This window comes from Camelina sativa, chromosome 9 (genome assembly GCF_000633955.1).
Source record: "Camelina sativa cultivar DH55 chromosome 9, Cs, whole genome shotgun sequence".
NCBI classification, from domain to species: domain Eukaryota; kingdom Viridiplantae; phylum Streptophyta; class Magnoliopsida; order Brassicales; family Brassicaceae; genus Camelina; species Camelina sativa.
The window spans coordinates 35,217,094-35,234,075 of NC_025693.1; the positions used below are offsets into that span (position 1 = coordinate 35,217,094).

General features: G+C 35.0%; 1 protein-coding gene, 1 long non-coding RNA gene and 1 other non-coding gene across 30 annotated transcripts; 2 read left to right on the plus strand and 1 right to left on the minus strand.

Moving 5' to 3' along the window:
* LOC104714208 (thiosulfate/3-mercaptopyruvate sulfurtransferase 1, mitochondrial) lies at nt 420–3,615 on the plus strand. 2 transcript variants are annotated; one of them, XM_010431492.2, is made up of 12 exons: nt 420–684; nt 879–1,070; nt 1,153–1,212; nt 1,343–1,405; nt 1,712–1,836; nt 1,944–2,106; nt 2,226–2,285; nt 2,592–2,650; nt 2,766–2,847; nt 2,940–3,003; nt 3,089–3,156; nt 3,227–3,615. In XM_010431492.2, exons 1-12 carry the CDS (start codon nt 577–579, stop codon nt 3,332–3,334), a joined length of 1,152 nt encoding a protein of 383 aa, XP_010429794.1. In that variant the 5' UTR covers nt 420–576; the 3' UTR covers nt 3,335–3,615. The 2 variants fall into 2 exon arrangements, with proteins under 2 accessions (XP_010429794.1, XP_010429795.1); XM_010431493.1 differs by lacking the exons at nt 420–684; nt 879–1,070 and having other exon boundaries at nt 1,160–1,212; nt 1,712–1,840.
* On the plus strand, nt 6,805–6,877 carry TRNAR-CCG. Its single transcript has one exon. It is a non-coding gene; the product is annotated as a tRNA-Arg (tRNA).
* On the minus strand, nt 7,697–15,805 carry LOC104714210. Of its 27 annotated transcripts, none has more exons than XR_002033345.1 (9): nt 15,194–15,805; nt 14,992–15,047; nt 9,882–14,886; nt 9,732–9,784; nt 9,515–9,587; nt 8,782–9,286; nt 8,339–8,485; nt 7,864–7,980; nt 7,697–7,760 (listed from the first exon to the last, which is right to left on the minus strand). It is a non-coding gene; the product is annotated as an uncharacterized LOC104714210 (long non-coding RNA). The 27 variants fall into 27 exon arrangements; XR_002033350.1 differs by having other exon boundaries at nt 9,882–13,839; nt 13,918–13,972; nt 14,068–15,805; XR_002033355.1 differs by having other exon boundaries at nt 9,882–13,693; nt 13,797–13,839; nt 14,044–15,805.

Sequence of the window (16,982 nt, forward strand, 5' to 3'; positions counted from 1 at the left end):
TTTACTTATTTTGAGACCGGTTTGTGGTCCAAACAACTAGTATGTAAGGCACTCAGTGTCATTTCAGGAAACCTAATCAATCAGTATTATCCTTATTCTTTCCTTTCTCTCTCTTCCATCATTATCGTTGGCGGCGCCCTTGCTTGCTTTCATCACTCGAATCCAGTTCTTTAAGGTGCTCTCTCTTTCCTTCGATCACCTTTCAGCTCTGTTTTCACTATTCTTAGGTTTCTTGGTGAAATCCTAGAGTAGATTTATATCACTGATTTGTTACTGTCACACTTTGGTTTAGTTCAGATTAGTTAAACCGGAATAGAAAAGTATGAAACACACAAAACGCGACGAACCACGTTTTGTGAAACGGCCGAAGACGCCGTAGACTAAACGTGTCTCTCTTCCTGACCCCGTACGTGGCGGCAGTGACAAAATACTCTTTTAATAAAAAGGTTTCCAAAGCTGCAACCTTTTTTGGGTTTAGTAGTTGAAGAGAGAATCAATCTGACCTGACATCAAAAATTTGGCGTCTTTCTAAGCCAACACATCTCTCTCTGCATTGTATTTGAGAATTGAGGTGATATGGCCTCGACCCTTTTCTCCAGAAGTTTCTTGGCTGCTACTCACCGCCTGATTACTCCTCCTCTGTCTTCTCTTCTTCCCCAAACGTCCGCCGCCGCCTTTCTCACTGTAAGTCGAAATCGAATTTTGATTCGCGATCCATTCTCAATTGTCCATTCGTTCGTTTCATTGCTGCTTTAGCTTCTCTGGGTTCTGATTCGTTCATCGGTTTGTGAAAATTATGTAAATTGCTCAACTTGGTTCTCTGTTTATGAAATCTGACTGTTTTGCATTTCTTGTGTGTGTTGTGATGGTAATTGCAGAAGAGAGCATTCTACTCTCATCAATTAGGCGTTGCTTCTACAGCCTATAAATCAACCGCATGGGCTCGTCGAGCTATGGCTTATACTGGAGTTGGTACAAAAGCCGGTTACTCTACATCATCCATATCAACCAGTGAACCTGTTGTATCTGTTGATTGGCTTCACGCTAATCTTAGAGAGCCTGATTTGAAGGTGACTTCCCTTGGTGCTTGTTGACTTCTTGAATACATTTTTCTGCCATACTCAAACTTAACCTGGTCTCAATCATGCTCAGGTTTTGGATGCTTCGTGGTACATGCCAGATGAACAGAGAAATCCGATCCAAGAATATCAGGTGAGAGTATGAGCAAATTTATTATTGAGAAGCTCTTGGATTTCACAAGTGGATTAGCGCAAGCACTCTTAAGTAGTGGAGTTAGTACACTACTTGATACTGACGGACTTACACTGATCCTCTCCTATAGGTTGCTCATATACCCCGCGCTCTCTTCTTTGATTTGGATGGAATATCAGATCGAAGAACTAGTGTAAGTATCACCATCTTTTCTTTTACGGAAGATGTACCCGTGTACTTTACTTTGAAGTTCTCACTTCACACTGATATCGATTTTATGAATAAGTGTCGATATATATATATATTATGTTCCTTTGCTGGCATTTTCAAGATAGTGTGTATACAGCATATAGCTGTTTCTTTAGTGAGATCAAATGATAAGTCTTCATTATTAACATATATGTTATCATGAGTTTTCATTAAGACTTCCTTTTGGCTCGATCTTATTTGTAACACAGTCATCTTAAGTATTCTATGATATATCAACTACTTGCTACAGTTGCCACATATGTTGCCCTCTGAGGAAGCTTTTGCTGCGGGTTGTTCTGCACTTGGAATTGATAACAAAGATGGAGTGGTTGTTTATGATGGAAAGGGGGTCTTTAGTGCAGCCCGAGTATGGTGGTGAGTTATGGTTCTCATTTGTTCTTCAAATCCTTTTGCTTTGTTTGGTGTCTTTTTTCAGTTTTTGTTAAAATTGATATGTGCTTCTTTTCTTTACCCTTAAATAGGATGTTCCGAGTTTTTGGACATGACAAAGTTTGGGTGCTCGATGGAGGTCTACCAAGATGGCGTGCGTCAGGTTATGATGTTGAATCTAGTGCATCAGGTGATGCTATTTTGAAAGCTAGTGCCGCAAGTGAGGCCATAGAGAAAATCTATCAAGGACAAACCGTAAGTTGTTCTTTTGGATAATGGTTTTGTAGTTCGTAAATCTCTAGATTCATGATGAGGTTTTAGCAGGAAATATATGTTCTTTCGTTGTATAAATTTTCTCTCTCGTGGTTGCACAGGTTAGTCCAATAACCTTTCAGACAAAGTTTCAGCCACATCTAGTGTGGACACTTGATCAGGTTGGCATTTCCTGAATGGTTTGTCTTGGCTTTATTGCTATATGATTTAATTATTCTTCAATCATTCTGTCTATTGAACCATAAATTTTAATCTTCGTAAGAGAATCCTAAAGATGACTCAACTTCAAGTTCTTTCAGAATTGTGATTGTGACAATATTAAAGCTACTAAAAGTTTCAGTATGTTGGTATATTGATGTCTGTAGATACCTGGTTTTGAGTTTGCGTTTGTGTTCTAATAACTTGTTCAGATTATTTTATGTCATGATTCTTACTTTATGTCGCGACTCTCTTTGGTGAATTTACAGGTCAAGAACAATATGGAGGATCCGACTTATCAACACATAGACGCTCGTTCCAAAGCCAGGTACTATGACTTGCCAAGCTTTTACTTGTGTGGAATGATGATTTAGTACACTTCTTATTCCCTTCGTACTAAGTTCTTACTCGATGTAGCTTTTGATTATTTTACGGTTTCGCAGGTTTGATGGTACTGCTCCAGAACCCCGTAAGGGAATAAGAAGTGGGCATATACCTGGAAGCAAATGTGTCCCTTACCCTCAGGTAAACCACGCTAGAGAATTTGTTTTCAACCCTCACTTCCTCTGCATCTTGTCCCCAGCGTTAAAGTGATAAAAATTTCTTCTTTTCTGCAGATGTTTGATTCTTCGCAAACACTGTTACCAGCAGAAGAGCTAAAAAAACGATTTGAACAAGAAGGTAAACTATTTCATCATCATCTCCACTTGAAGAATGGTTCACAATCTTATTTTTTTATATATATGATCTCGGCTTTTTGTTGTAGATGTCTCATTGGACAAGCCTATTATGGCCTCGTGTGGGACCGGCGTATCAGCTTGCATCCTGGCAATGGTAACTCCATTTCTTATTTGAGATTATATATAAACGGAGAGGAGACTGACTTGGTGACTTTCTCTGTTAGGGGCTTCACCGGCTGGGGAAAACGGACGTGCCGGTCTATGATGGGTCGTGGACTGAATGGGCGACACAACCAGATTTGCCCATAGAGGGTGATGAATCTTCTTCATGAAAGTCTCCACGGTAAAGACTAGCGACAAGATTACAAGCCACAGAAGAAAATAATAATGATGTTTAACTTGAGGAAATGGCTTGAAGTAATCAAAAATCCAATTGCTGGCTTTAAATTTGCCTCCACCCTCAACTAGAAGAGGACTGTATTTATAGAACTTGGTTTTTTCTTTTTCTTTTTTTTGTTCTGGATCCATCTTCCGAATAAAATCAAGAAACAGAATATTGTTTATGATTCTCAAACAGAGATCTTGAGGCTATAATAAACAAGTTTTTTCAGCATATGCTTTAGATAACAAACAACACATGGGTGTAACTAGTAATCTATACTATTAAAAAGGAAGCATTTTTAATAAAAAGACATAGGGTTAGACATTATTACAATGAAATGCCACTGAAAACAGAATAAGAATATGTATAAATGGTGTATCCAAACAGATATTACATGGGTTACATTTAGCAAAAAAAATTGGAGCCAAACAGTATCTTATCCGGATCTTGTATCAAAGAGTCTTCTGCCGAAACTATAATTTAGGAAACAACAATCACGGAAATTTAAAATTAAAAACGTGAATAAATTTAATAGCTTTCTCAATTTAAAGAGTTTCCAAAAAGTTGTTGTCGAGATAACAAGATTTTAGGAAACAAAAATTAGAAAAATATAATTTGTTGCCATAGTATTTATATAAAGAGATCTCAATCTTTAGAAATTATTCTAATTATCATACAAAACCGTATTATTAGTGATTTGATTGATTATGATTAGGAAATCTAATTAAATACTATTATGATTCTAACCAAAAAAAACTAAATGGTAAAGATTTAATTACTTGCTTAATTATGCAATATTTTAAATTATACTAATGAATATACCTTTAACCCTATCTAATCGTAGTCTCATTTCAAAATGTTATAAATGATTACCAAAGAGAAAATATTTGCAAGAAACAATTAAATGATTTACTTGAATATTTGATCAGATTTGGATAGTTTCAAGAAAATACTCCTGAAATTTTAGGAAAATTTGAATTATTGATTCACTAAAAATACTGATTAAAAGATACAGTATTTAATCAAGATATGCTGTTAATTCAGTTTTTTTTTTGTGTGTGAGCAATTAACGTAATATGTAATTAAGAATTTATTTTTTAAGATTTTGATCCTTCTAACCCTAATTATCTTTGAGCTATATATATATATCTTCTTAAAGTTACACACACTACATAAATCGTTTTATAATAAATATTTTCATCAGCCTCGGAAAAAATTAACGATGCAGAGCTTGGAATATGAGTGTGCAAAGGTTTTAGAAAAGAAAATGGCAAATGATGAAATTTATAACTCTGAGTAAGTAAATCATGTGAAACGCTTTTGTAGCTTTGTTACTGAAGGAGATCTATTAAATATATCTTATGTTGTTTCCTCTCATATGCCTACATATAAGATTTCAATGAGATCTTTATCTAGAGTGAATCATCCCATGAATCCTAATTCATGATGCAACAGTTGAATTATTTATTTGTCAATAAAAATGTACTTCTCTAACTCAAAAAAAAGTCATGTAATTTTTGTTTGTTTCTTATTTACATGAAAACATTTCTAATATATTTATGCTTGAATAAGCAAGTATATTGGATTGAAGTCATTTGAAGCCACTTGAACAAAACTGAGAATATTATCTTAAGAGAAAATTCCATAACATGTAAACTATGTCACACCTTTTGAAAAGCGCCTCAGGTTTGTATTTTTAATTGAACTTAGTAATTTTATTTGTAAGTTTAATATACAGTATAAATAGTGTTTAAGAATCGAAGAATTGTGTTTTTCCATTTCAACCATACAAATTACCATAAACACAAGTGATAAAGCAAAAACATATGGTTCCAAAGCATTGAAGAACTCAAGAGACACTTTTAGTTTTAGATTTCTTCATTTTTTGGGGGCTATGTTTCTCTAAAATTCAAATTTTCCACCGAAAATATCAATGGTGTTTATGAAGCAGAGAATGTTGATAAGTTTAAGATGATGGTGTCTCTTTTGAATGAAGATAGAAGGTTACTAAGGTTGGGCTTAAGTCTCTGACTCTCATGTCATTGTTTATGATTAAACTGACGGTGTCTTTAGATATAGAAGAGAACAACACGTATTTGTATAGTATATTTGTGTGTCCGTCCACAAAATATATAGCATAAGGTGTAGATATGTATGTCCCATAATGAAAAACTTTAATAACACATTTTATAAACTAATTACAAATTGTAAATTCACATTGTCCGTTTAATTTTCATTTAATTTATGTTTTATTTAAATTCTGTCAATCAAACAAAACAAAAGGATGTTTACACATTTTAGAATTAAATAGTAATTTTTATTTTAATTTTATGTATCATAAAAACATTTCCATAGACATTTCTATTTTTATCGAAAAATAAAAATATGACAAACTATTCCTGATAAAATAGAAGATGAGACGGGTTTGTAATATATTTAAAGTCTCCATAGACTTATCTATTTCAAATATCATGTTTAATTATAGTGGGTATAAGATCAGAACGTGTAATTCGAAAAAGAAAAAGCATTATAATGTAACAAAAACTGGGTAAAGAGTTAAAGTATTAACTTTTTTTGGTAACTATATTCAGTTCTCAAATCTCACTAATTTGAATAAGCGTCAATTTCAGAATGGGACGTGCCTACTTTACGATGATTATTTCAAAAATGTTGAGTAGATTTTAATATTTTATATAGTTTGAGAATATCAGAACCAAAAATAATCTCTTACCCAATCCCTTAAAATGTATATCTTACATATTAGAAAAAAACGATTTATTGAAATGTCTGTTACCCACGAGGTTTACAAATTCAAGCAAGGCGAATGCATACATTACTCATGTGGTTTTCTAGAGTGAATTTTCTACGGACCATAAAAATATAAAATTCATTACCGGACAAACCTATCGAGATGGGTTTCACAAGCTTGACACTTTAGGTCATCTGATCAAAAAAAATTAATCGTTTAACGTTTTTTCCAATTTGATAGTTTACGGTTTTAATAATAATTAAACTAATCACTCACTTATTCGGTTCTTATTTTATCCGGATCCACCATCACATCAATCTAAATTTCTTTGTAAAGCCGCTATTATTTCAACATAACATTAAAAAAATGAATGTAAACATCTGATCTTAGTTTCAGTTATAAATGTTATACCCTCTAATTATATGTTACCTATCTAAAAGCATTACTCTCAACTATGGTGTATAAAATTATTTTACAAACATATTTTATATTTAAAAAAATCTAGCACATACATAATATATTTCAAACCTCATAGCAAACTTAGTTTATGAAATCAATCCCGCATGTACGTGCGGATCCGAAACTAGTTGCAAGTGAAGCGAAAAGTTACGTATCATAGTGGATCGAAATGTCTTGAATTATATAGAATACCAGTTAAAAGATTGCAAGATGACCGCGTGGCCTAATGGATAAGGCGCTCGCCTCCGGAGCGGGAGATTGTGGGTTCGAGTCCCACCGTGGTCGTTTCTTTTTTTATTCAATATTAGTTATCTTTGGTTTTCAAAAAATTCCAACAACTAATTTTTCAAAATTTGTAAGTTATTAATATTTCGTATTGATTAAAGTTTTTTCCTACAGTGGTTAATTATTTTGAAGAAAAAACCTTTTATCTTAACTTTTTGTTTTGAATACTAACTTTTCTTTCTTTTGGGTGTGAAAAAGACTACTATATAGTATCTAATATGAAAATTAAGAATTACTTATTTAATTAAAAAATTAATCTTACATATACATATAACTTTTTTTAATCACTAGATTAAATGTGAATTTTTTATTTATTTAAAAAGCAATGTAAATAGAAGTTCTTTTTATTTTTTCAATAAATATTATATTAAGAATCACATCTGTTTGTACAAAGAAAGAAAGAAAAAGTAATCCTACAAAGAATTCTCTTACTATTTCTTTGGTTCTGCGTAGATAGTTAACTACACTTTGCAAACCCGAATCTTCAGGTTGATCTGTGTCAGTGCTCCCAGATGATATTTTTCCAGAACGACTGTCCTTCTCAGCGGAGTTGAGATGCTTAGCCTCAAGTCTACTATGAAGTAGTTTGTTCTGATGTATAGAGAAATTAAGAAAAGTGAGTACTTGTAGCAGAACCACATGCAAAAGTAAGCATTGTTGAGCATAAAAAACTATCCTTAACACATTAGATAATGTCAAACAGATAATCAACGAGAGGTGCTTTTGTCATGCATAGAAAAAAATAAGGTTGGTCAAAATATAATCGTAAGAGATCGGGAGCAGACGCCACCTGTTCATTGAGTTCATGATACTTTTTCTCAGCCAGATTCTTTTGCTGCTCTAGCATCAATTTCTGTTCACTCCACTTGGCATTAAGTTCAGACTGATAAATACCAAGAAATTGAATCGACGTGTCACAAATCAGCTATTATTATAAAAATATTCAAAATCACAATTTTAATGAAGTTTTGTAAGGTAGAAGTTACAATTTCAATTCCGCGTGCATCAGCTAGTTTACGTAGTTCAGATGCCTCCTCTTGAAGGGCTGCTAAAGCTTGTGATGTTTTTGTAAGCTCCTGAATAGTTTCAGACTGCAGAATAACCTGTACTCCAAAAAAAAGTAGGAAACAAAAAGAGAGATCGTTGTAATATTATGAAAAGAAAGAAAGAACAGAATCAGTAGATGGCAGTAAGACCTTATGTTATGACGAAACTAACTAACAACCATTTCATGTAATGTAAAACTCAATTCAGAAAATATCTAATGACAAAGTTTCAGAAAAATAGAGAATCCAGAAGACCACCGTTTCATGAAATTGAAAACAGGATAAATAATAAAATCTGGTCAGTATCTAGATAGGATGAATAATAAAATCTAGTCAGTTTCTAAAACCATCCAATAAAAACCAACGCCAACGTGCCAGGATCGTGCATGACGTTGAGATAAAGAAGCAAACTTACAAGATGCTCTGAAATGATTTTATCAGCTTCAGATTCCTTATCCATCTCAACATCAGATAGCAGATGATAATCTTCGTCATCATCATCATCCCTGGCAGCTCCACATCGAAGTTGAACGTCACGACACTCCTTAAGTAGTACTGTAACCTAAATAGTGGAAACAAACACAAAGTATCATTGACTAGGCAGGCAACCAACCAGGTGCACGTCAGTCGGATAAAAGCTCAACTAAAAACACCAAAAACATAATGTGATAGTCACAGGATGTTGAAGCTGCGTTGCTTTTTCTCTCCTTTGAAGAAGGTGAAGGAGACGTCGTAGTCCCAAGCAGACGACCAGGAAAGAGAGAACACCGAAGAAAACAACCACAACCATACAAAGAAAGAAGAAGAAGAAGAAGAAGAAGGAGAAAAAATAGTACTATAGTCGTTCAAGTGACTCACTTATTAATAAAGTCAGATTTCAGATACGGACACCACACGGACATTGACTTTTGACCGACACGATTAGTTTATGGACCGTTGAAATTTAATTAACCTGATTTGCAAGAGCTCAACTGCTCAGAAGGTAAATAACGTAACTGTCTCAATAATAACAGAAGCAACAAGCGAACGGAATTTGATCTTTTAACACTTCCAAAACAGAATCTTATACATCCAAGACTTTTGGAACAAGACTTCAGTTCCCTCGGAGAATATATAATATACAAAAGCACATAACTAAATTTCAGTCTACTCCAATCACAGTGCTTCCCATGAAAATTTCAGAAACTGCAACACCAGCGTGGGCTTCAATGTGTAATAACAACCGCATCAAAATGAGGATCCTCTCAAGTTCCGAGCAATGAGAACTCATCATTTTCGCAATTGTAGAGGCAAGCCAAAGCGGCCACACCAAAGGTCCCATAACTGATGTAGGCAATTCTGTGGTAAGCACACTAGCTTTAACCTAAGACCAAGGAAGAGGAACAACAATCCAGAAACTTATCAAAATCAACCTCTTCACAAGCACGTGTGTTCATATACTCAATCATCGCAGGCTAAACTAAGAGCACTACGCAAAAAGGCCCCAAAGTTTAAAACTCACATGAACAAACGACAACATGCAATCAATCCCCAAGAGGCCATAATACAAGAAGACTTATATTAATCAAGTAATAACAGATGACATCCGTACCTAATAGCATACTCCATTCTTTGAATGAGCTATGAGCAAATCCAATCCACACCACAAGATAAAGGCCTGAGATCTGCATAAGTTCAAGTCCGGAAACCACAAGAGTTTGGTCAGATCTCGGGTAAGTGTTAAGACTTGCGTCAAGTATTACATGACCCAACGAAAAGCAAGGCAACTAATATCCGCAAGAGTGAAACAGAATAGACACTTCAATAACCTTTTAACTTCATTCTACGTATAAGCTTGTAAGCCTCCCGGAGTTGTGTCTTCCTACACAAAATGTTTAAAAATGTTGAGCAATTCAGCCAATCAGGCACATATATTTTCAATAATATATCATCCCAGTAATTCCGTAAACAACACTCACTTGTATAGTCCCTTCCAGCAAAACATATCACTCACATACAGGAAAACATCTCTCACAATTACTTTACCAAACAGTTGGTATGGCAACACGTCATAATTCAGAAGATAAAAAAGTTTGCATCAATACGTTGCGTTTTCTTAACATATAGGGAGCACATCTTTCTTCAGGAATAAAATCAACTTCAGTTTACACCAAAGACCTTCCCATGAAAACTTCACAAACTGCAAACCCAACATAGGCTTCAATGTGTGACAGAGCAAATTAAGGTTCAAGAGATGATGAGAATTGAGTAAGCATCACTTCCCCAATCGTAGTGTCTGAATAACAGTAACCAGAATGGCGGTACATTATCGTGTTAGACAGAAAGCTTTGACCTGCAAGCCAATACGTCCAAAGGAAGAAAGGAACTAGGATTCGGAGGTAACAATTCAACAACACAAGTAATCAACCTCTTCACCAGAAGTAAGGAGGTGATGTTCTCAATTTTCACTAACTACCTGAGAACATTCGTATGAAGATTCCATAAAATTAAGCCTCACCTGAAATCCAACAACATTATGTATCACCCGAACAAAATCAATTGAGGACTTCATTATCAAATTCAAATGTCAGCAGTCAAAAGTAAAGACCGTTATCAAAACGAAGATGCTCTTCACCTTCTATGAGCCTACCCCATGATGAGGTCACACTACCAGCAAGAATCACAGACATAATCAAATCAACGATGACATCAAAATAACAAACTAAAGAACATATGAGCAACACAACACCTCAATAATATTTGTACGTGTTCCCCAGAATCACAAGATTCATTCCCCCAGATTCTGACAATGGCAAGAAATCTGATGTCCTGTGGAAGAACTTACAAATTAACTAAATAACTCATTCTGGCAGACTAGTGGTTATATGACTAAACTACAAGAATAAATACTCCGGTATCTGATGAAACCTAAAATCCACGTAGTGTACAATAACAAGAGCTGAAAATCTGCAATTTTTTTGGACATTAATCAGATATTGCTGCGAAACTGAGAATCATCATCAAAAGTACAACTCAATCTTAGAATCAATAGAACAAGTATGGTATCCACACCTTCAGAGAAGTCAACCTACAGAGCTTCAACCATCCTGAACATCTAATCCCCAGCGGCAGAGACCACGAAATAGAAGATTCACCAAAACAAAAAAGTTTTTATACAAAACCGATGAGTGAAACTGATAGAACCTTCGATATTACCTTGTCTTGCTGGAGAACAGACCAACTCATAAGTAAATATACTGGATCCTCAAAATCTGTAGCACATTTCCGCTCAGAGAGAAGCAATAGACTATGCAACCACAATTAATAGCATCAATTCTGAGAAAATAAATAGCCTCGTAAAAGCAGAAACAAGGAAGAAAGGATGGGAACCCGTCAATTAGTATGGAGGTGGAATCTCCCTTTTCTTGAATACCAAGTAAACTACAACAGTCAGAAGTAATTCACAAATCAACAGAGATGCAATAATCACATGCCAAAGAACTTATAACATCTGACCTGAATCTACTTCACAAATTCATGATGTACAGATACGAGTGTAGGCAAGCAGGCCAAAACAGAACTACCACTTTGCAAAATCAAACCCGGATGCAACGATAATGACTTCATCTCAAGTAGAAGCGAGTAGTATCAACGATAGAAAAGATGCAGCAAACTACAAGCACAAGCAGATAAGGAGGGGAGGATATCTGATCACGTCTTCATCAAATATAGTGGTCATCAAAACAGAAAAAGGCAAAAGACACCAGAGGTTAAAAACCTACTGCAAATTCAACCTTCGATGTCAAAAAAATCAAAAGGGAGTCGGGCTCCTTCGAATCCTCAACACACCAAAAAGCCAAAAGAAACTCCCCACTGTCACAGTCCATGGCTCAGTAAGCGAAACACACTTCAAAATCCAGTAATTATGAATCAAAAGATTGCAGAAGATCTAAGAAAGAAAGAAGAACGAAAACCTGACTATCAACATGTCTAACTTTCTGCATAAGAGGAGCTCTGTTCAATTCAAAAACTAAATCCATCAACTAAAACATGAATCAACGACAGATGGAAGCACCAAATTCTCCCGGCAAACTGTAAACGTAACTAGCAAAACTCCCGATGCAGAAATACAGGATGATCCAATAACAGCAGACGTTACTGCTAACCTGAAACATCGAATAACAAATTCTATGGAAACAGAGTGCTGAAATATACTCGAGGGAGAGAGAAGAAGGAAATCCTGAATAAACACAGGTCCACCCTTCTGCATCAGAGAGCTCAGACTTTTAGCAGACATAAAAGAAAATCAAAACAAAATCTACTTACAAAGCAAAAGTATTAGAACAAACTCGTTCCGAAGGGAATTTCAGAGCATCTTTTATATGAATGTGTGCAAACAGCAGAGGAATAGAGAATGACTGATGTAGAAAATCTGGAAAACAGAATAAGACACAGAGGACATATCAAACCTAACCAACAATAACCAAAATTAAAAAAAATCAACCAGTAGCAGAAAAGTGTATATATAATAAGTAACCAGAAACTCGTTTGGGAGGACTCTATGATCATCTTTAATCTAAGTGTGTATACGGACATAGAATAAAGTGAGTTGTGAAGGAAATCTGGGAAACACAGGCACAGGGGGAAAATCATACCTCACGAACAATACCCAGTTTTAAATAAAACAACCTATAGGTAAAAAAAGTGTATAGATGTGAAAGAACCAGAAACACGACATTATACGCCAGCCATCCTTCTCTCTCAAAATGACTTGAAGTTCTACGATCTAAATCAAAAATTCTCCAAAAATAAGAAAAGAAAAAACATCAAGTAATTGGGAAATAAGAGGGATAAAAACCGCCAGATAGGTAACAGGGAACAACGAGATGAAAGACATCTTTCAAGCTCAATATACCTATAAAGAAGCGGAGCATTTCACATAAAAAACACCGTCAAAAGCATAGGAGAGTATGATCAAACACAAAACATATATGTAGAATGAGAGATAATACGAACATAAATAAAGGGGAAAAGAAACAGTTAGTAACGTGACGTTTTTCTCCTTTAGAACGTCACTCCCTATAACAGAAGACAGACACTTAGGTATAAAACATAAATGCCAATATCACTAGGAAGATAAAACCGACATTAGTGTTAATGCAGGTCCAGCCTTCTATATGAACAAACTCGTTCGGAAGGGAATTTAAGATCATCTTTTATATAAATGTGTGTAGACAGCAGAGAAACAGATAAGCGATTGATGTAGAAAATCTGAAAAAACACAATAAGACACAGAGGGCAGATCAAACCTAAACAAAAATAACTAAAATTAATTAAATCAACCAATTGTAAAAAGGAGTATATATGCGAAGGAACCAGAAATTCGTTTGGGAGGAATCTATGATCTATAATCATCTTTAATCTGAGTGTGTGAATACGGAAATGGAGTGAAGTTATTGGTGAAGAAAATCTGGGAAACACAGAAACAAGAGGAAAAATCATATCTCACCAACAATAACGATAATATAATTAAACAATCCACAGGGAAATAGGTGTGCATATATGCGAAGGAACCAGAAATACGAAATTATATGCAACACATCCTTATCTCCCACAATACCTTGGACCTCTACGATCTACATCGAAATTATCCAAAATTTAGAAAAGAAAAACATCCAAGTAATAGGGAAATAAGAAACCATAAGAAAAAAACAAAGGGGGATAAGGAACCGCCAGAGAGGTAATAGGGAAGCACAAGATCAAAGACATCTTTCAAGCTCAAAATATTCACCTATTAAGAAGGGAACATTTCACATTTAGAAAAAATAAACATCGTCACAAGCATATGAGAGTATGATCAAACACTAAACATATAAAAGACAAGGGAACGAAACCAGTTAGTAGCCTGACGTTTCTTTCTTTTAGAACCTCCACTACCTACATCAAAAGAAAGGGTCTTAAGCATAACACATAAATGCCAGCATCACTAGGAAGATCAGCGACACTACTGTAAACCTGAAACATCCAATAACAAATCCAAATGATCTTGAAGACTCCCAAGTGGCGCAGTCTATAACTCAGGAAACAAAAATTCAAAAATCAAGGTCGTATATAAAAAGCAAACAGATTACAGAAATATACCCAAGGGAAAAGAGGAACGAAAACCTCAATAAATCACATGTCAAAACCTTCTGGATCAGAGAGCTCAGACTTAGCAGGCCTAAAAGACATATATAAGCATTCAAAAACTAGTTACAAAAAAAGTACAAAGAATATGAATGTGTATGTGTGTAGGGAAATTTAAGATCATCTTTCATATGAATGTGTGTAGGCAGGCAGAGAATCAGAGAGGCGTTGACGTAGAAAATCTGGAAAACACATTAAGACACACAGAGGACAGAAACAAAAATAGCCAAAATTAAATAAATCAACCAATAGCAGATATAGATGCGAAGTAACCAGAAACACGAAATTAAACGCAAGCCATCCTTCCCTTCACAATGCCTTCAACCTCTACGTCGATCTAAACCAAAAAGTTTCACCCAAAAAAATCAGAAGGAAAACAAAAGTAATATAAGAACCCTGCAAAGGAAACAAAGGGGAAATATAGAAAACCGCCAAAGAAGTAACACATCAACTGAGACGGAATAGAAACAGAGGAAATTGTGATTGTAACAAGTAAGTCATTCGGGAAAATAAAGCACGAGAGAAATCAGAAGAAACCAAAAGAGATGATATGATAGACGAGAGAAAAATAGATTCAACAGAGCAATCCCACTGCCTCCACGATCTGCATCAAAGACGAAAACAAAAGAAGAGAGATGTCGCTTATCTAGAAACGAAGAAGAGGAAAACAAAAGGCTAAGAAATTAAGAATTGGGGAAGGAGGACAAAAAAAAAAAAAAGCAACAGAGAAAACGCGTGACAAAGTTCAATCAAACCATCACCGATCGATCTAAGTATCCTCCTCAATCACCCCACAATCTGGATTAACAACACAATAGAACTACGTGGAGTAAATAACATGAACAGAAAAGTGAACATTCAGAAGCGAATAAACAAGTTCGGATCAAAAATTAGAACCACCACCGATCGATTTTAGTACCCTCCTCCTCGTCAATCACCAATCGATCATAGTCGACAATCTAAATCATCAACAAGAGAAGGAGAAATAAATAACATGAATTAGAAAAAGTGAAAAATACAGAAGCGAGAACGAATCATAGTGATCAAAATTCGATTAAAGACTTAGCGTAAGAGAAAACGCGTGACAAAGATACAAAAAAAAAACCTATCACGGCGGATCACAGAATCATACACAATCTACAAAAAAAAAACATAACCCTAGAAGGTGAGATTTCAGAAATCGAAAAGCGATGATCATCGGATTATAATTCGCTACGAAAAACAAAAACCAGAGCAAGAACACCCCTCGTCGAGACGTAATAGAGAGAAGCAATAATCAATCCATCGAAACCATCCATCACCGACTCAGGCCCGGCTCAATATTTTTTTGGTCCCTGTGCTCCAAACAAAAAAAGGACCCTATGTAACTCTGTATTTCTTCTAGATTTTTTTAAAACACAAAAAAATAAGGAAAAAAAATTAAGGACCCTGTGCTCTTGCACCGCTGGCACACCCTTAGAGCCGGGTCTGCACCGACTGATCAAAGCATCGATCCACAATCTATAAAAATTAACAGCGCGAAAAAGTAAATCCACCGATGCAATTTTAGGAACCAAACCCTAGAAAATATCAATCATCAATGAAAAGTGAAAACCCAGAAGTAGGAACGATGATGATCGATTCAGAAAATCTCAAAGACGCGTTCGTTTAGAATAATCATCTATCAATAGCTAAAGCGTAGAGAGAGACGTAATAGAGAAAGATGTGGAAATATGTGGTTCTGAGAAAAAGAGGGGAGGGGATCACCACTATTTATAGATAAGGTATGAAAGAAATTGACGGTCGTAATTTTATCGCGTTAGGTTTCAGCGGTCAAGATTTAACTTATAAAGTCGGTCGTCAAATAACTTTGACTTTTTGTCTAGCTGGCGTTCGATGACTTTTCCTTTTCTTTTTTGTCTTTTTTCCTTTTACGCCTGGGTGTTCGATGACTTTTATTGGTTAATTTGAACCGTTAGATTCATGATCCATCATCTAGCTACTTTTTTCTATTTCCTCTTTTCCATTTATAAATTCTTTGCTATTTTTATTTCCTTTCAACTATCAAGGCCGGCCCAGCTAGATATATGTTTGGGCCTTTGGCGTCTAAGAAAATTAATTATTTCACAAGTGAATTCCTTTTTTTTTCTTTTTGGTAATTATGTATGGTTTAGTCAATATTAAGTATAGTTTTGGAAGAAAGGGGAGTTTTTTTTGTACAAGATGATGCATGTAAATTCGCTTATTAATCAGATAGACTTCATGCGAGTGACAAGTGACAATTGTTGGCTTCTTTGTTTCTTCTTGTTACAGTCTACCAATACTTGCATTGGTAAACCTTGCTGTTGAGTCATAAGAAAGACATAATCACGGCGCTATGCCACCTCTTCTGGCTCAATTCAGCCAATCCTTTACAGTCAACTTTTAATATCTCTCTTTAATACTAATTGTGATCGTTATTTTATGATAACACAATTTAGTCAAGAACACAATTTTATGATAATTTGCTAAATTGTGTTCTTTACAGCTACCAATGTTTTGTCAAGTGTCAAGAACACAATTTAGCAAATTTCAAAAGGTATCAATTGGTATCTTGCCTTTATACCAAAAATGTAAAAGAAAACATCAATTTAGCTCTGCAATTTAGCAAATTTCAGAAGGTATCAATTGGTATCTTCCCAAAAATGTAAAAGAAAACATCAATTACCAAATTAACTACTTTTATAAGTCAATTTGCATGTACTCATTTAGTCTCATGAATTTTAAGATCCGTGTGTGTATGATGTAAGCTCCGAGCCTCCTCCCGTCCTCCGATCCATTGTATATTTATTGTCATTATTGTAACCTTCTCTGCTTCTTCTAATCAAATGTCCTCCTTTTATCGACCGGTTCGGTTGAGTTTTTTTTTTTTTTTT

Bases quoted from the DNA above. Each gene is read 5' to 3' on its own strand.
- LOC104714208 (XM_010431492.2), top strand. From the start codon at position 577: ATGGCCTCGACCCTTTTCTCCAGAAGTTTCTTGGCTGCTACTCACCGC. The intron at 2,107-2,225 runs GTAAGTTGTTCT...GTGGTTGCACAG, and splicing joins AAATCTATCAAGGACAAACC to GTTAGTCCAATAACCTTTCA. The intron at 3,157-3,226 runs GTAACTCCATTT...TTTCTCTGTTAG, and splicing joins CAGCTTGCATCCTGGCAATG to GGGCTTCACCGGCTGGGGAA.